This window comes from Tauraco erythrolophus, chromosome 18 (assembly GCF_009769465.1).
Source record: "Tauraco erythrolophus isolate bTauEry1 chromosome 18, bTauEry1.pri, whole genome shotgun sequence".
NCBI classification, from domain to species: Eukaryota; Metazoa; Chordata; class Aves; order Musophagiformes; family Musophagidae; genus Tauraco; species Tauraco erythrolophus.
In genome coordinates this window covers 15,620,104-15,640,111 of record NC_141482.1, presented here as the reverse complement: position 1 = coordinate 15,640,111, position 20,008 = coordinate 15,620,104, and the positions used below count along the sequence as shown (strand labels likewise).

The 20,008-nt window shown below is 45.4% G+C and overlaps 1 protein-coding gene across 1 annotated transcript in view; it reads left to right on the top strand.

The window, feature by feature from the left end:
* The window catches only part of LOC104381538 (peroxidasin homolog), a 42,899-nt gene that overhangs the window by 2,316 nt on the left and 20,575 nt on the right, over nt 1-20,008 (top strand). The window contains exons 2-5 of the mRNA XM_009989278.2: nt 7,911-7,982; nt 15,435-15,506; nt 15,759-15,830; nt 18,648-18,719. Of these exons, the coding sequence (XP_009987580.2) occupies nt 7,911-7,982; nt 15,435-15,506; nt 15,759-15,830; nt 18,648-18,719 (288 nt within the window). The remainder of the gene's footprint in view (nt 1-7,910; nt 7,983-15,434; nt 15,507-15,758; nt 15,831-18,647; nt 18,720-20,008) is intronic.

The window sequence follows — 20,008 nt, the reverse complement described above, 5'->3', positions numbered from 1 at the left end:
AGACATGTGAGCCCAGTAAGTGTTCTGTTGGCAGATCATGTGCCTTTGTATGGTGTGTGGTAAGAAAGAATCCTGACTTTCTGGCTATCTTGAAGATCTAATGTATGTAAATGCATTTGCCAGCCGGCATCCCATTGTATCTATTATAAATAGCATTTGAATAATTAAACATTTTGTAATTGTGAAAGATCAAAGAATGCTTCTTAACCAAGCCCCTGACTACTCCAGCTTTTCGGTATGTTAATCTTTCTCCTGGGAGGACCGTTGTGTCAGAGTGAACGTTCAGAATTGTAGCAAGAATAGTCTTGATCATAGAGTTATTCTGAGCAGAAAATGTGGGAATGTGATAATTTCCACATTTGCCCTTTGGTATGAGTAGGACCAAGTCTGTGACTGCAGATGCAAACACCGATCCCAGGCTCCAGCTCAGTTCCTTTGGAGGACAGCTGCAGTTTCCAGATGGAGTTTGCTTTGAAGTTGGGAGTTTGGGACTTTCTGACCTGCGTGACTCTGTGCCACCCTCTCTCTAACAATCCTTGAAGAGTGGGGAAGTCTTCTAGCCGGCACATGCTGCGCTCCAACATGGCCCGTTGGCAGATGGCCCCCTCGGGGCTGTAGCCAGCTGGCGTAACTTAGAGCAGCCCATAGTCTTCTCCAAGCGATGCTGGGATTGGCATGGAACCAGTTCCAGGATTGATGAGCTGTTACTGGCTCCTCTTTGGTCGCCGTTTCCCTCCTCCCTTCCCCGTCCCAGCTGGGTGCAGCTGAGGATCTGGCCCAACGTCTGGTTTTAGCAATGGGCTATTTGTCTTTGGTAATAAAGTCTGTTCGTTTTGTCCTGAGCAGAGAATAGGATGGTAGGAAGGGCTACACGTGTACAGATAAGTAAGCTATAAAAATTCATGGTGTATAGCTGCAAACGTATTTTGGCTGCTGTCTCTTCAACTGGAACATGATTATCCAGATGTGATCTGCTGGTTACCGCTGGGATTCAAGCAGTTCTTTTAGCCAGCAGCCCAAAGAAGGGAACAGCTGTGAAACATACACTCAGAAAATTTCAATAGGTCTTTAACCTTCTAAGTCATTCGTTCTACAGTGTGACATTTAAAACAATAAACTTTGAAACGTGTGGGCACGAGTAGAAGAAATCCATGGAAAGAAGTTCCCCTCTGGCTGGCAGCTAATGGATTGCAATCCAATTATCCGTGGGTTATTCTCCTTCCTGCATTCTGCGTAGCACATAATGAGTACTTCTAGAGAAACATAGCTGAGGGCACAAGCAGAGGCGGCGCAGATCGGGGATCTGAACGCATCGCTGGCATGAACTGAAGGTGACCCAGTTGTTCACAGACCTGGTTGCTAATTGGGCAGTGTCGGCACGGCCAGCTCGACGAGTTTTGTCTCCCTTCATCATTGTGCTGCTTGTTTGGTGGCCGCTGGGTTCCTTTCTTCCTCCCACAGGTCGCTGCGCTGCGGCAGGGAAGGCTGCAGTAGGACAGGCTGTAGCTGTCTTCCTCTGGCTTCAGGAGCATAGTTTTGAGAAGGAACTTTAGACATTTGTTGGGGAAAGGTTTGCTGAGCAAATGAGTTCTTGGAAACGCTGCTGCCTTTGCGGTCTCTGTCGTGTGCTTTGGGTTGAAGAACGGATTACTCATTTCCTCTGCGTGTGATAGTCTTATATGCAGCCATTAAACGCACACCCACGCGTTCCGGAGGTGCCAGGTGTGATCCCTTTCTGACTTCTTCCGCTGGAGTATTTAATCCTCATTAAACCTTTTAGAGGTGACCAAAGTCTTCAGTGGATTCTGTTTATAGAAGACTCTTCACTGGAAGGAAAACGGGGAGGGAAGGTATTTAAAACATTTTCCTTCCTAGAAACATTCCAGCATCTTTTGATGAGAACATCCTAACTTTTGGGATTGTAGGTACCTCAAGTGTTTAGAAATCCTGCCCTCACTGAACTTCGCAGTGCTTCATCATCTGGTTCCCACTTGAGTATTTGCATTTTCATTGACCTCACTGTATCCTTCTCCCCATAGGTATGGCAGGACTTTTTCCTGTGCTCTTTAAGGAAAAGTCAGAAATTTTTGGTGAAGGAATGTGTGTGTATTCTGAGTAAAGAATTAAATGCTCGTGCTCTTAAAAAAAGAAAAAAAGCTGACTCCTATGCTGCATGAGACTTGATATTAAGAATGGGTCAGCAGTTCATTGAAGCTGTCATGGTGCTACTGCTTCTTAGACTCCATGAAACAGCTAAGTTTATCTTTACGCTCAGAAATTTTCTTTTACTCCCTCCAGATCAGGGTCCGAACACGCTTCAGGAGGAGGGAAAGTTGTCTTCGTTTGACGGGGGCAATACCTTGATAAGATGGTGCAAAGGAAATATGCATTAGGTTAAGAGAAATCTGCTCCTTGCAGGCATGAATACCCAAGAATAGACTTGGCTGGTTCGATTAGGATCAGACCCCAATCTCCACACCAGCTGTTTATACATGATAGCTCAAATTATCAAAGATTGATGAGGTCAACAGTTGGCTATGTCATCTCCCTACTTGAATATGTGTCCTGCACCAAAACTATGTTTTGGAGATATCCCTTGCTCCTTCTTTTACTGGCAAGAGCTAAAGGGATGCTCTGTGGCAGTTGATGAACCGATTCCACCAGGGATGAAGTACCAGCACACTCCTCCTGCGCTGGCACTGCCTTCAGGGCCAGGCTGTGAAGTGCAATGTTGACTCCAGCTTATGTGCACGGAAAAGGTGGGATCAAAACAGCTTGGTACTGGTTGACTGCTGAATTACTATCAAGTTCTTGCCCCAGCTGACGCAGAGTGCGCCCTTTTGAAAAATCTGACTCCTTGGGAGCTGGAATCTTAAAAAGCTGGTTTCAGGAATGCCTGTGGTAATTTCTTAATTAAAATCTAGTGTGCCCATCCCTAAAACTGCAAAATGTAAGCGGTGTGACAGAGAACAACAGCCTGTTCTACAGCATGAGGCTCTCTGCATCTGCTCGCTCCTCAGTATTTCAGCCATGATCATAGAATCTCTATAGTGTTTCCATGCTGAACGTATTTTCCTTCCTCTTCACTCTTGCAACAGTCAAATCTTGCTGTCTTAAGCTGGTGCACCCCAAAATAGCCAGGATTTGGAAAAAAACCCAGCCCTGAGCCTCCCTGCGGTCTCCTCATCTGTCTAGCAGAGATGGCCATGCTCAGCTGTCCATGTAGGGATTTGGAGATGAAGGCTGTCGTTTATTAAAGCCATTTGGGGACTCGTGTGTGAGAGGGACATTCCTGAGTTGTGGAGCCGATGACAGTGGGTCTGGAAGACTTCATTTCTATCTCAGCAAGGCTGTTTTCCCTTCCTGCCAGGACTGGAGCTGTTTGGCAGGACGGGGGAACCTGCAGAGCTGACTCTGATGTTCTGCCGATAAGTGAGAGAAACTGTCATCTTATAAATGTTCTGGCTCTTCTTATATATGGGAAACTTGACTTAAAAATTGTGCTTAGGATGTCTCTCACACCCGCCCTTTCCCAGGAAACACTGGAAAGAACCTCAATGTCTTGTCTCTGTTTATAAAACCACCTTTACTCTCTGTCTTTGTTTATAACGACTGAGTGGCTGCCACTTACTCCACCAGTTCTGGGTGAAATGGCCCAGAACTGCCAGCACCCGTTGCTGTGCACAGTTTGGAACACAAAAGATGCTTTGGTGAAACAAACCCAGTAATTTCCATGGAACTGCAGTAAAATATCCCTCGTAGCTAATTATCTGCTTAGTTAACATAGTAATACATGACTCTGTAAAAGCCTAAATAGGTGAAACAGAAGTGGAAGTTTCTTGTAAAAGCCGTTGATTGCTTTATATGCTAATCACTGTTAATTATTTAACACAATGCTTTCAGGAATAATTGTTCTGATAGCAGCTGAGGGGATCAGAAAGACTCAAGTGTCATTCTCTAAGGACCTGTATCCCCATCCATTTGCAAATTCTGGCATTTTTGGTAAGCCTCTGCAATGGGGTTAAGAGTTCCCAGAGTCAGAAAAGGGGAGTTATTCCAATAGCAGATCCTAGATTATCCACGTATCCAGCCCAGTTTCCTGCCAGAGCTGTGGTGCTTTGGCACTAGGATTTGGTGAGATTTTCTGCTGAGCTAATCAAGCTGGTGTTGTCCAGAGGGATCCGTATTGCGTGAGGTGGGACAGCTGTGTCCCAGGGCTCCAGGCACTGGGTACCTGAAGGTCGGAAAGGATCTGGGATCCTTTAGCAGTGGTCCCCTTTGTTCCTTGTGGAAAGGTATCTTGTGATCCCAGACTGCCAGCCTTGGAAACACAGGGGAGAGTTAAATCACAGGGACCCTTATTTTCTTTTTTTCCCCCTATTTTGGAAATTCCAAAGAGGGAAGAAGCAGGCGGGGGTGAGGGAGCCCAGCTGCTGGTGCACGCAGCAGCTGGAATGGGCTGGGATGGGAGCAGCTGTGTGGTGGGTCCCTGTAAAAAGCACACTTGTTCGTGAAAAGAAACGTAAAGTTTCCAGAGCGATTGCCCTGGGAATAGAGAGAAACAAGGATTTCTGTGTAAGAGGGGACAAACTCTGTAGGGAATGTTCTCAATCAAATTCATACAAGCCAGGAATTTCCCAGTGCAGCCCTACACGCATTCATGACCAGCTAAGCTTCAGGTTAAGGCAAAGTCTGGAGGAAAAGAACACTATGGATAAGCCAACGTCAATTTTTTTTTTTTTTTAATATCCACACTAGTGTCTTTTTACTGCTTTCTTGGATACAGGGAGCAAAATAGTCTAGTCCATCCTTCTGCATCCAGCATCCACATTACCTAAACCATGTTGTGGCTAACGTCTGCCTCACCTGCTGGCCACCTGAGGGCTTTATTAGCATTGCTGTTTAGGAGAAATTAAAAAAAAAAAAAAAAAACCAAAATCTGCAGGTTTTGTCTGTGACTATTTGCCCTTTTCTGTTTGTAGCAGTGTTCTGACATAGTTCTTGTCTCTGTGGCTAAATAAGCCATTGCAGTTCTTCCCATTTTGTGTTTTCTAGATTTCACATCGTTCCCATTGCTTTCCTCTGGATTCTCTCCAGCTAATTCACATCGTTTCTTGACATGAAATGCTCAGAGTAGACATGCACTGTTTCAGATCCCTTTTTTTGTCTGTGGGGAAAGCTGTTGCCTTCGTGTTATGGAGAGCAAACTGGAGAGTGAGCTTTCCAAAGGAGTACGAGACAGCTGGAGTCCAGGGAATCATTTGAAGGTCTTATCTGGAGCAGAAAAGAGAAGAAAAATCAAGATATTTCATGAAAATAATAAGCTAAGTTTTATTATGTGCTCCTTGGGAATGGTGTAGGGGAAGAGTTCCTGCATGAAGCCAGATCCCCGTTGCTCGCTCAGCAGTGGGAACGATCGGGATGTTCCTCAGGGTCACTCCTGCTGGGCTCTGCAGCCCGGGTTGGCTTTAGTGCTCTCGCAGGTGAAGCCAGCCCTGCCTGGGAGGTCAGACTTGCTTGGGGAGCTGGAGACCAGGTGCAAAATTCCACAGCACCATTTCCAAGGAGCTGTTTTCAGCACGTGACCGATAGCGAAAACAACCCTGGGAGCGGAGGAGCTCGTGTTTTATTTGTCTGGGTTTTCAGGGGTGTTTTCAGTCACCTGTGGTTCTGGGTTTTGCTTTTTCTTTCAGCTGTGGGAGCCTTGCACTGATGTGTGAACGCTGGGGTGTGAAGGATTGCACTTCTCTTTGTTCACTAAAATAGTCTGGTTTATTTCCCCCCCTCCCTACCTGCAGTCTGTGACCCAAAGTGGTGTTTTACACCTTGCTGCCTGCTTCCCACTGCCTTCCATGAGCATCACCAGCTTCAGCCTCAACCCCTGTGTATTTCTTCCGTTTATTTGTTATGTTCCCTATTACCTGTAGCCAGCTGCCCAGACTAATCACACAGCCCTTTACAGCCCCCCAGGGCAGGCAGAGTTGGTGTCTCTGCTTTAGAGTGTATAAATCAAGTTTGCATTTCTTCACCTTTTTTCATGACTTAGTCTTTCCTCGTTTCCTTTTAATGAGGCTGTGGAGAATAGTCAGCACGTTGTGCTATCACCTTTGCCAATGTTTAATTGTGTTTGGCTTTATGGTGTCAGCCCTCGCCTTGAAAAACTCCATACAGATATCCTCCAACTCACATCATCAGGGAAGAGGGATGTGTAACACCTTCCAACAAGAAGAGCAAGAAACGTGCGTTTGAAGCAATGCAAGTAAAGCCAAAGCTACCAGAAAATGTCAAAGGTAAAGCTGCTGTTAAAAACTGCAATTCCATAGGGTGATCCTTCGGGACTGTGGTTTGCAGCGGAAGACTGGTGCTTGTAAATTACAATTCCAATGCTTTTTTTTTTTTTGAAATATTGGAGCTGTATTCCTTCCTGCCCTCTAACTCTTCTCTGTGCAATACTCCTCCCTAAGTTGGTCTTCTCATCCCTTTGTTCAAAGTTGAAAAGTTACAGAAAGGAAAAACCCCAGGAGAAAAGGCGACTTCCACGGGCGTGTGTTCTGTTCTGTTCGATGATAACAAAGGGGCAACAAGGCAGAGACTGAACATTTCAGTGTAACTGAAGTAAAAATGCTGTGCATTTTCTGCCTAAAAAGTAAGAACATTTAGTGAGACGTTTTTAGCAAGAAATAACTAACTTTGCAAACTGTTAAGCTAAAGAAACGTTACCTCTTAAAATAAAATCAGCTTTACTTACTGTGTGTGCATCCTCTTATCGAGTACTTGCTCGAAGATGTTTCAGCCCCCTTGAATGCTCAGTCAGTTTGAGTTTGCAGCCACCTGCAATGAATTCACCTCTTTCTAATCTTGATTTTATATAAACATGAATCTTGTGGATGCCTGTTCTGAAAGTAAGTGTTGAACTCATAGCTATTTGTAGAATTCTTGTTTTAAACTCTGCCTCCAAACGCTCTTAACTTACCACCAGAATGATGGGCAATCGTTTTTTTTCCTCTGAAAGCAAATGACCTTAAAAGGCTTCCTTAAACTGAGAAATAGCTGCATATTCTCTAACTGTGATAGATCAGGCAGCGGAAGAGGAAAAAAAAAAAAGGCAATTTTGTTGTTGTGCTTTGGATAGAAACTGGCAGCAAAACCCATTTGTTTGTTATACACTGGACCATGAAAGGTGCCAAATCAATGCACATTCCCTATAGAAGTGTTTCTACTTGGTTAACCAGGTTAAACCACTTAGCTCTTATTTTATTATCTCATTAACAATCAAAACCCCATGTTTTAGGGCTCCAAGTCGATGTAGTTACATGGACAGCCCTTGAAATTTGCCAGAATCCCCTGGACTCCACTAATTCTAATTGAAGTTGGCACAAATTTGAAATGCAGGCGGTGATAAGCTGTTCTGAGTCTCGGAGCATTGCAGAGCAGAATGTGAAATGCTTATTATATTAGGTTATTTGATCAGATTTAACCATTTTAGGGCAAAGATAATATTGTTAGGGAGCTAAAAAATGGGTCCACATAGTGATATGCATTCCTCTACAAATCAGTATGAGATACAAGTGTAATTGCATGTGAACTTGAGGTGTTGAGCAGGAGACCTTGCCCAGTGCTCATGGAGATGATGACTTGAGTCCTTTTAGTCTCTAATTTTCTATGAAATTAAAAAGAATTTTGTGAATGTTGGCTTGTCCTGGCTATTGGCTGACTTTGCAGACAATAGTAGACCTCAGCCATCATCCCTACTCCTTCTCCGTTCCTTTCCCTGGTCTTTGTCTTCATTTCTCCAGTTCATGTAGGCCTGGTATGATACTCTCCCAGCAGCCCTCCTCCTTTCCTTCCCATCCTGATTGCTGATGGCTTGTTTATATCACGAGTGCACTGATTGTATTTTCTGCTTTCAGAGATTTACGCTTCAACCATATCAAGGAGATACAACCTGGAGCCTTCAGGAGACTGAAGAACCTCAACACACTGTAAGTTCCACTCGGTGATCCTGCAGTGAGGATATCAGTGTATCACTTATGTTAGTGCTATCCCTATAATGGCTTAAAGATGGTCTTGGTCTTTTAGTTATTTCAGCCAAGTTGTGCATATCCAGCTAAAGCTTTAAAAATCTCTCTCTTCTACCCTGGATCATGTTTCTTACCCTTTTTAACTAATTGTACAATTTAGTAACTTTCATTTTGGCAATTAACTTGTCTTTTTTAAAAAAAATTTCAAAATCCTGATGCGTGCTCTCAGTGCCTGAGGATGTTTCAGCAGGTGTGGCTTTAGAGTAGCCCATAAAAATGGTTCTGCATTAAAATCCTCTTCCTTTCTATGACCTCAAATGCATGAACCACATGTTAGTTGCTCTGCATGACTTTGACTGAAGGGAGAGTGCATCCTTCCAAATGCTGTTGTGTCTCTGTGCCTTGCTCTGCAATAAATACCTACTGCAGAGAGGAATGAGAGTAGAAAGTAGTTCCTTCACTCTTCCATCCCAGCCAGAACAGGCACGCTCACATCCGTATGATATACTACTCTTACTAACAAGTTTCTCGCTCTGCTCAATGGAAGTAGTAGGAGCCTTTGCTGCTTCTTGCTGCTGTAAGGCTGAGGGTTTGAAGATAGATACGAGTACATCTGCACTGTGCAGCCAAGAAGTTGAAAACAAACCAGCTCTCAAATCAGGAACAGAAGCTCCGTCAGCACCGCGCCGTGCTGGATGTAATTGGCCTGTTGAGACTCAGATCTGATTATTTGAGCTGTAACATGGTGCTAACAGCTATAAGATTTCCAGGTCTAAGCTCAAATCTCTCTGCCAAGCAAACCAGCTAGCTTGTTTGGGCAATAAGGCATTCAGTCAGTTGTAAGAAGCTGTGGAAAGAGTGGGAATACAGCAGGACTTTAGCAGAGAGACCTGTTCAATAGCTGTCTTTTAAAAATCAACATTTGCTAAGGATTGTTCTGCTCTGTGTGTGGGACTGATGGACCAAACCATGACTGCAGGATGCTTCAAAGCACCGTGGTCGTGGCCCAGGTCCCTGCTCATAGAACAACACGTGGTCAGCTAGTAGACTGATAGAAAAGTTTATTGCCAATGTGTTCATCCAGAGCACAAGGACGGCCCGTCTTGGTCTCTCAAACAGCACTGTGTGGTACTTAATTATGAAAAACAGTAGAGAGAAAAGATCCAGAAGATTAATACTGATGGATTTCTGCCGTTCAGGATAGGGATAGAAAAGTAACTAAAATATCTAGAGAGAAAACAGCGTCCAAGCATGTAGGGTTTTACCTTATCACAAAGTTCTGCTGAGGCATCTCGATCTCCAGACCAGCTCTTCCCCCCCCGAAGCTCTCCTGAGTCGAGAAAACAGACTGTTCCAAATGATGTCATCTGTGTGTGATGCAGACAGATGTTTGGCAGGCAGCTCGGCAGGACCGCCAGGCGAGTTCCAGCCAAACCCTGGGGAAACCAAGGATGCTGGCAGGCCTTCCCTTGGAGAGATGCTCCACCCAACCTGCAGAGCTTTGTAAGAGATCCCAGTTCCTGCCGTGCCAGTGCCTCGGTCCAGGCCAGTCCCTGACACCTGCAAGACTTCTGCTTCTGCCTTTCTGACTCCTGCCACTCTGCTTAAAGCTGGATATAGATACGCAGCCTGGCTGAGGTGGAAAGACCTGTCTCTCTGTAATACCTGTTTATGCTCCATGAATTTACCCAATTCTTTTTTTCATTTTGTCTCCATACCCTTCTGGACAGGGACCTCAAGGACAGCAAGTCCATGAACAGATATAAAGGGAATAGGCATGAACGTTCCCCCTAACATCCCTAATCTTGTGGTTATGGGTGCCAGGGCAGTAAGAGGAACGTGTTTGGCACAGGTGGTGGACAGGCTGCCCTGCTTTCCCTAAAACTGTCCTGTGGCCCCCATCAGAGCTGGAATACTGGGCTATTCTATACTAAGTGGAACACTGCTCTCACAAAATACTGCATTTTTATATTTGAAATCTGAAAATCAACTGGTTTTGCAAATGAAACCTTTTCATTTAGACAGTACTTCATATGCCAGGTTTTTCCAGGTTTGGCCAGTGAACTGGAAAAATTGGTTGTTCTCACACTCGTGGTACTTAACTCCCACAGATGAGGAGCTTGATAACTGAATGAGAGAATGTCAGACCTCACACTCCTAAAGCAAATTTCTCTCCAGGAACTTTGGTTCGTCCAATTCCCACATCAAAACTGACAAGAGGTGAAGAATTTGCTGATGTTTCTTAGATGGTAGACTTTTGCCTGAGGTCATATAGGTCTTCAAGCGATAAAGAGAAAAAAAAAAATCTTTTAAAATCCCTGAGAGACTTGCTGGGAAAGTTTGCCCAGAATATTTGAAGCAAGAGTTTTGGAGGACAGAGTAGCTCAGGTTCCATATGCAGAACTTTGAGCTTGCAGCTTTCTGCTCTGGGACTTTAATTAATGTTCCATAAGCAAGTAAATGCTTTTGAAAGAGCCTTTTCCTGCACTGCTTTGGCCTGGCAGAGGAAGGGCAGCAGATTCTGGTGAAGTTTCTGTTCTGTGTCTCCTTTTGGGCAGGATGGCTGTAGTATATCCAAGTTTGACAGTTTGTACATCACCCTGATAAGGAATCCTTTGTAGCCTGTGTTGGATGTGGGGTGGTGGGCTGTGAGATAGACAGAAGAGGAGTCGGCTGTGAACGTTCAGTGGGGCGTTTCAACAGCTCAAACCTCCTGGCTCTCCCCTCTTCTTGTCTCTCCCTGGTGTGGGAGATGTGATAAATTACAGAGCACTACTTGAAAATTAAAAACAGGAGCCCTGTTTGTCAGTGGAAGAGATGTAGTCGTTATATGCTTCTGGCTGGGGATTCCTGCTACAGCACCACAGGTAATAAACAGTTATCCTAAATGCTGCACAGCTGTCTGCGATGTTATGTGCGTTGGAGAAGTCCTCTTGGCCTGAAGGTCTTAGAGTTGTAAGGTTTCCTCATCTCTTCCTATTGCCTCTTCTCAGTTCCCGTGCAGATGTTGGTGTCAGGATTTCCTTTGTGTATTTTTAAACTCTTAATATGTCCCCTTGGTAAAAAAAAAAAAATAGGGTAGCAGGGAGAGGGAGGGGGAAAAAACTCTTGTGTGGCATCCACAAAATGCCCACAGCTCTTCAACAGCTGTTTGGCTTGAGTTTGCCAACGCCAGCCACATCGCTTAACCCAACATTAGCTCACAGCCGGTGGTGGACTGTGGAAGAGAGCAAACGTGTTGTGAGCCCGTGGTGAGGCGTAGTGTCTTATTGCTTTTCAGTTTTTGCTCCCTTAGGTCATCTTTGGGTGGGGATGGATGATGACACCCCTGCATGACTGTCCCCTTACGTGTTTCCACAGGAGGTCATCATCCTGCCATGGTGACCCAATCGCTCGATTGCTGTATTTTCAAACCAAGACCATCGCAGCCAAGTGGTTGCTGCTACTTGAGTCTCTAGAGCACCTTGGGACCAAGGCAGTATTTCTTGACTCTTCACTAGAGACTCTGTGGAGACCTCGTGTGCTTCTGCCTGGGCTTTGCCCTGTCAATGTCATTGCTCACGTTTCTCTTTCTGCTTAGGTGAGAGCAAAAGGCACTCCTGGTGAGCTCTGCAGCTCTCTCTTAGATGCTGCTTGTAAAGGGTTTTAGGGTGAACGACAGCACTAACATGGAGGCTGTGTCTTGAACCCTCTAGTAGCTCTTGGAGAGAACGTGTTCCTGCCAACAAGGAGGGGGTGTCGGAGCCTTCTTGGATCTCAGAATAAAAGTTTCTCCCTCAAATATAGGAAATGGCTATTCCAGATCATTCTGTCAACAAGGGAGAATGCATGGCTGAACATTGAACTCACTTTTTCTCTCCCTTTAAATACATTACGTGATGATTTCTGTTAATGGTGGGAGGGAAAAAAGAACTATTATGTCACAACGACTGTAGCATGTGGCTTGTCAAATGAAAAAAGGAAAGAGTACATGTTTCGAGTCTGAATTCTGTACTGTCACATCATTTAATACATTCTTCAACACAGAAAACGACTCATTTAATGCAACTTAAGCCTGCACTTGGCATCCCGGAGAGAGGGTGGGGAAGAAGGGAGGGGTGGTCAGGACATAAAACCTAAAGGAAACTGCATGTAAAATGTTCTCTTAGTGAATCTGGGCCAGATCTCATGGTGCTTGTATATCTCAAACCTCCCAGAAGAATTTTTCAGGAATAAAACCTGTATGATTGAGTCCACCTACTCCTTTGGAGCCCAGTTCACCAGCTGGCACGAAGGGGAATGCCATATCATTTTGCTGTCTTTTGATAAGCTCCAGGAAAAGTACTTCTGATATTTTCAATTTAGCTTGTTTTGCTACAGGGTATACTTAAGACGTGTCGATAATGATCTTTCCAGCTTCTGTCTACCAGAGCATTTATTCTCAGCAGGTCTGGTTAGCAGTAGATCTTAGCATTCCATCTTCTTTTAATATTAGCAGGAATTTGGGTGTTTTGCTGTTGATCGCAGCTGGGATCAATATCCAGGTCATGCCAGGATTTTGCACACTTCTCTGCTTGGGCAAATTGCACAGAATTCAAGGAGCAGACAGCTGTGCACAAGCCATCCAAAGTCTTTCTAGGAGCCAGATGTGCTGTCTTGTCTATGGGTTTCTCTGAAAGCGGCGTTTTGGAATATGTGAACTGTCATGAACTTCATAAATTATCTCACTTTTGAGTTTTTTCCAGGATGTATCCTTCTAATGCAATAGGGAATCCTGAGACAGGAAACAGAGATGGCTTCTTCCATACGCTTTTTAAGCTTTAGTCGGGCAAGGAACAAACCTTTAAGTATCAGACGATGAGATAAGAGGCCTGTGTACTGCATGCCATCTGAACTTCCACAATTTGTCTTTTTTGGCTTGGATCACTGATTACATCCCCTTGAACTGTCCTAAATAGCCAAGACAACAAAACGGACTAGGTTAAAGCTTTTAAATAGCACCAAAGTGCAGTCAGACAACATGTTGCAATTTGGAATCCTCCCTGGACTTCAGTCCCGGCCTGAACTTGCCGCATTAAAGATAAAGGGGGAAGAAGGGAGTCCAGACCATCATGATGTGTGGGGCTGCTCGGGTTGTTGGTGTGTCCTCACCTCCAGGACCTGGTCATTGTCTCGTGTTCCCAATGAAACCAGCGGTCGATGCCAGTTGCGTGGCAGGGGACAGGTGCTCACATCCATGGGAGTGATGTCGGAGCTGGCACCCATCTATCAGCCCATCTAGCGTCCTCAGAAGTGGGGCCAAGGATCAGACAGCAGAGAACAAGCTGCCTTCGTCCTGCTCTGGCTGAAGATGAAAGCTGGCTGATAGAGGGCAGGGAGGGAAGCGCGCACGGGTGGTGCCTGTGTTGTCTTTGTCCTGCGGGTAAATAGACAAAAGCCCTCTCCCGCACTGCTCTCAAGCAGTTATTTCCAGTCCTTGGGTGTTCAGTCATCAAATAAACCTTTGGGTTGGTGTTGAGGGGCTGTATTTCTGCTCAGCGTATCTGGCTGTCAAAGCAGAATAGTGTGTTCCAAGGACTTGACATCATCTTTGCATCCTTAGGAGTGAAAGCGGGTTGTTTAACCTCAGCCGTGTGTGTTGAGCCATTGCTTCCAGCTGTGCAGAAACTTTCCAGCAACTTTCTGCCTTAACCTCTTCGGGCTGCTTGTCCACCACCCTGGCAACGTGCGGTTTGGTGGTGGCACCCACATCCCTGGTGGCAGGGTAGCTAATCAAGGGAGGACAGTCAGACCAAGGATACTGAGATCTTTCTCAACCCCTTACTGTTCTGACTTCCAAAGGTTTCTTTGCACTCGAGTTTCTTACGTGCTTTTTGGACCCTTAGTGTAATACTCTGCCTGAGAACGAGGAGGTGGAAAGCTGGTGTGGCTCAGGTGCCTGGCGGCAACTTGTGAAGTTGCCATAATGTGTGTGTTTCTGGCACATTTTATCTTTACATCCCAGAGGCATTTGATTTTATCTTCATCTTCTTTTCCCACGCGTTTTCTTCCATTTCTCCCCGCCTCTTCATCTTGCCTCTTCGTCTTTTCTCTCCATCCTTTACCTGCACAAACCATTCTTTCCAGGAAGGGACCTTTGCTGGTAGTGCCAGAGGCTGGCTGATGCGCTGCCCACCCTGTTTCCTCCAGCAAAGGGGAGCAGAAGATTGGGCTTTACTGCTGGGAAAGTGCTGAACTGTCTTCTCACCTGCTGCCTGGTGGCAGATCATTTCTGAGGAGCATAGCTGTCACAAAAAGGAGCCTGTAAAATAGGGAATGCACATCCAGTGCACGTGTTGAATTTGACCCATCGTCGTAAGGTCTGGCTGCTTGCAGAGGGAATAGCAGTTTTTCCTGCAACACTAGAAAAACAAATCTTTGCAGTACAGGGTCACAGCTTTCCTCTCCATCCACATCTCCATTTAAGAGTTATAGAAATAAGCGTGGCTGGTGAAATCCTCTCTCTGAGCTGTTGGGCTGTGAGCTCCGTGCGGGGAGGTTTGCCGAACCCGAGCATCGGTGGGACCCGCAGGAGTGAGGTTGGACAGCCACGATGAATGGTTAAACGCCATCTATTAAAGAGCTATTTATAAGTGATTTATTTCATTTTCTTGGTGTTGGGCTTGGCAGTGGTTGCAGAAGAGGTTTCTGGAGCGTTCAGCTGCGTGGTTGTTACAAGGTTGAGCTGTTTCTGGTCGTTGGCATTGGCCATCATTTGCACGCACAGTCATGGCAACTGCACATACAAGCCAGACGTTGCCTGCCAGTGAGATGTTGTCCATAGGTTTTGTATTAAAATCTGGCACGGGGCTCTCTAGAGCGAAAGAGGCTGTCTCTGAGTAGCCTCAGGAGTCAGATCTGTTGTGATTTTTTTTTTTTGTTTGCACATATTAGTGTACAAAGTGATTAGAACAACACATTACCATTTTATAACGTCTGTAACTCCACTGTGAACTGGTGTTTTAAAGCGTGTACTCTTAAAAACTGTCTGTGCATGCCCCTGCTCACACACTGTTGGACACAACCATGCACCTTCAGAAACCATTGTGCTTGTACAAGAGTGGCAGCAATGATTTAATTTGTCCCTCCCCTCCACTCCTTTCTGCCTGTTTCCCTTCCCCTCATCCCTTTCCTGGCCAAGATTGTAACTTTTGGGTGAAAACTGAAAGGTAAAGAAAAGTCTTTGAATATTGTACATGTTGGAACCACTTGGTACTTCTTCTCATTGACTCAACTGGTGTGAGCGTCCAGACTTTGATCTGCTGACCTCTTCAAGTCTTAAACTCTGGAAAACACAGGTTCAGGATTTTTCAGTGGGCATCCAGGAACACAAATGCCACCAGCCTTACACCTGCTGAGTTGACTGATTGTGTTTTTTGTTCTTGATTTGAACAGGCTGCTGAACAATAATCAGATAAAACAAATTGTGAGAAGATCCTTTGAAGATCTGGAGAACCTGAAATACCTGTGAGTTGGTAGCTCAGTAGTTTCTTTACCTCTTTGAAATTTAACAACCCACTTCTAATGTTTGCCAGTCAAGGACGTATTTTCTGTGGTCACAATTTCTGGGTGTTGGTGGCACAGCTATAAAACATTGCCCTTGAATCCAATCAGCAAGCTCTGCTTTGGCTTGAGGTTCATAGACGTTTCCTGTGTCTTTTGAAAACACAGCTGCTGATCAGTTATCCTGATGCTTTTTTCTTTCTCTCCTTTTGAAAGCTACCTTTACAAAAATGAAATTCAGAGCATCCAGCAACATGCCTTCAACGGGCTCCGCTCTCTGGAACAGCTGTAAGTACGCAGGAGCCTGGTTTGCTGCGGAATGTGATGTGCGTAAGAGCTGATTTATTGGCTCCTCTAACCCCAACGTGGTGTTTCCAGTAGTGCAGAGCACCAGACACTTAGCAAGGAGTAGGATGAGGCTTCTACTGTTTTATCATCCAGCTTTGCAAGACTGCACTGGCTCCGTTTGGAAACAGCTGGTCCCAGCACTGATTTTGGTTAGTTGATGCTGAGGTCTCTTCCTACTGACATCCCATGTGTTTTCTCCTGACCCTGAAACTCTGGAGCATAGGAAGAGCCCAGCTGTGCTTCTGATTCCCTTTACATCCAAGGACCTTATGGTGGGAGGAGATAAGAGTCTGTAGACAGCAGAAGACAGCTGGCCTGCTGTGTGTATGTCTGCTGGGACTTCTGGAGCAGAGAGTAGGATCTGGCCCTTTTCTGGAATTGAGGGAGCTGGTTGAGTTTCTTTCTCACCCATACCTTTGCTGAAAGTGAATGGATGAAGTGCAAGCTGAGAGGTGGGGCAGCGAGGTATTTGTGGGAGCTACCAGGATGGTGGTGCTTGCATGCTGTAGAGCATCTGGAGATTGAAACGAGGGGAAAGATGATGGATCCAAACAAAAAAAGGAATGACTTTCCCTCTAAGCTGCGTGGCACTCTGGGATGAAAAGAGCCTGGCGTGTTTTCCTGGCAGCTGGAGGCCATCACAGTGACAGTCAGTCCTCATTTACTCCCCTTCTATGTATTGCAAATCTGTGCTGTTTATTCAAGGAAGTTTTGGGTTTTGACTCTTAGCGCTCCATGCTCAAGGCGAGATGGGAAGACAGAGGTCTGACTCTTCTAAAGTTAGACTGGGATTGGATTTTTCATGCTGGAGTCACGATATATTATATGCCTGTGTGTAAATACATGTGTACATATGGAGAGAGTTTGAGCGTGGATGTTTGAAGTACAGGAATTATTTCCATCATTGGAGAACTAGGACCAAAGATGAAACCGTTCTAATTCATGGATTGTGCCAAATGACAGCGTTTATAAGGCTGGGATGTAACTAAGGATTTTGCTGTAAAAGGGATAGGATCCAGCTTGTTCTCCAGGCTGACAGCAGAAAAGGACAGAGTATATGGGAAGTTTCAGGCAACCTTAATAATAGGTGTGCTACCAACCTTGTGGACAAGGTGGGTTTTCATCAGCTAGCTCAGCAAGGATGCCTGGAAGAAAACATAGGAAGCAGATACTGGCTCAGCTATGCTGAGAGAGGAGATGATGCTGGCCACAGTGATATTTTAACAATAAGCGTTCCAGACTTGATGTCACGAATAAAAAAAAAAAAAGAAACCAAAAACAAACCCGCTGAAGGTCCCATCTGTTTTCAATCTCAGGCAGGCATGGTTCCAAAAGAATTAGCTTTGCTCAAATCCTACCCCGTTTTCCTGTACCCCACAAACCAGCTTTTCAAGAAAAAGTATAACGTGGTTGATGGACGGTATCAGATGCTTTCCTCAAGGTCAGCAGACATCTGAGACTTATTAAAACCGTCTCTCCCCACTGTTGCCCTCCACTGCAGAATCTGAGTCACCGTCTCTCGGGTTGTGCTCTGATAGTGAACCCTTTATCACCAATCCTTCCATTACAAATCAAACAGCCGTGTGGCGGCTTAGGCAATTATTTCTCAACGCAGTCAGCTACAACAGCAGAATGAGTATTTGGAGATCCGTGATTAATCGGTGTCCGCTGTGAAATTTATGCCTGGGTGAAATAAGAGGGAAGAGTTTAGGCGACTTCGAAACCTAAAACGCATCTAAAGGTCAGGAATGTGTCAGTTATGCCAGTGAATGTCACAGCTAATGGGAATGGGGAGCTCAGGTATGGTGGGGGTGTTGCTCTGCAGACCCCGCGTTTCCTTTGCTGAGGGCAAGGGGCGAGCTGGGGCAGTGCAGAAGGTCTCCCAGACCTCTGGAATAGCAGGGCACACCTGCCACTTGAGTGGAACTGAAAACATTAATCTGCATGAGCAAGAACTGGGCTGTTCACATCAATGTGCCATTTGGATCCAAGTGCTGCAGCTGACTGCGCCGTCTCTGTTTTTGGAGACTGTGCCTTCCTCCGCAGAAACAGAATAGCCTGACGGCAGCTGTTTCCAGATGTTTCAGCTCTCGCTGGGTGGATGCATGTGCTGGGAGCCCCTTTTAGAATCAGAGACAAACGCAGGCTGGAAGAGACCTTTGGATGTCTCCAGTCCCGCCTTCAGCAAGAAGCAGGGCCAATTTCAAAGTTTTACCAGGTTGTTCAGGGCCTTTTATCTACAAATTAACTCTCAGCAGACTCATGATCCCCTTCAGAAATGTTGCAATTCCCAGGCTGGGAACAAGTACTTCAGAGTAAGGCTATTTCTTCCTTCCTGACGATCCAAGGATGCGTTGGGGAATGCCGAGGCACCAGGGGAAAGGCAGGGAAAATTCCTGTATGGTGGTCAGATGGGAGGAGCTGCTGCTGGCTCTCCGTGGGCAGCGGTTTCATCCTGACCCTTAACAGTGCGACAGGCAATTCACAGTGATGGTGGTGGTCTTAGGCTTCAGGGAAGAGTAAATCTGTCCTCCTCTTATTGAGAGAGAGAGTAAATAATTGACAGAATAGGGAAAAGCCAGTGTTGGCTACTGATTTGGCAAGTGGAAAGTGGAGAGGCTAAAGAGAACATTGGCTTCTGCACGTCTGAGATGTGTAGTGACCGATCGGTGGGCACTGGTGGGTTGATCTGGAAAGGTCTCCTGTCTTTTCAATTGCAATCTGTAACCCTGCCCTTTGTGATTTGCTGTGTGACAGCTACCTGCATTTCAACAACCTGGAAAGCCTGGAGCCAGAGACTTTTAGTGACCTGCCAAAACTTGAAAGGCTGTAAGTAAAGATGGGACCTTTCTTGTGAGTAAGGGGGTGAGGAGAAGGGGGGAAAAAACCTTTCATTTTGTGTCACCGTTTTGGTAGCATGAAGTCTGGCCTTCGGGATAGAAGGAAATGCAAAAAGAAGCTTCCTTGAAGGAGATTTTCTGTTCTTGCCAAGTAGGAGGGTTACTGAGAATATGAAGGGAATTTCCCATGTTGTGTTAACGTTCATGTTTCCACCCAAGAAGGGGTAAATCTGCAGAAATTGCTACAGTTGGCCAAGCCAATTGAAATTTTACTCTGACCATAAGGTCAACATTAGTCACTGTTGGGCAGCGTGTACAAAAAAAAGGGATGGAAAAGGAATAAAGTCAGAAGAAAGTCTCTAACAAGAAAAACACACCTCCTTCTTGAAAGCAGTTAGGAAACGAAGTCCTGTGTCTTCTGCTCCCCGGGATTGCTTCTAGTAGTAATGTAGCCACTGGGACAAAAGTTCACATGGTGGTTCCCGCGCCATGGTGAAACCAACAGACCCCTCTATGTTGCGTGGAAATGTGCCTTCTATCCATACAGGCTAGGAAAATAAAATCATGGGATCCAAACACCCTTAGGAAAATTCAGACCTGGATCAGTCCACCATGGCTGATCTCAGTCGCTGTATTTGATCCAACAAAAATTCTGGATTTAAATTTTAGAGGAAGGTTTGTCAGCATCTGAGCTGGGCAGCTAGGCTGACCTCGCGTGTACACGTGTGCACGCAGACGTTTGCACTCAAGCTGAACTGCTTTTGTATTTCTTTCCTCTTCCACTAAAATCGCTTCCTGTCTTTTGTCAATGGTCTTTTAAGATGTAACCAACGTAACTAAATTCCCCCCTCCATTAAGGGAGCAGAGAGTTAATTATCCCATTGTTGTCCCTTAGCGCAATCAGTTTTTTTTCTAAGAACTGGAGAGTTTTATCTGGGTGCTGAGACTCTGGAAGTGAGAATTTGAGATAAGCCCAGCTTAGGCTGTTATTGTCTGAATTAGGTTTAATCAAGGATTTGGGTTAATAACTACATTGAGCCCAGGGCACGAGTTGTCTGGAGCCTTTCTTCAGTGGCTGCCCTTGTAAAAATTTCTGTGTCTTCTGCAGGGGGGAAAAGAAAAGGTCCATTCTAAACTGGGACTGACCCAGGCACAGAAAACGTAGGGTGGGTCCAGGCTGTGGGGATTTCGCACCCGTTCTCCTCCCTTTGCAGAGCATGAAGCAGATTAACTTTAAGGTTCCAGTTTAAACCTGTTACATCACATCTTGAGTCACCG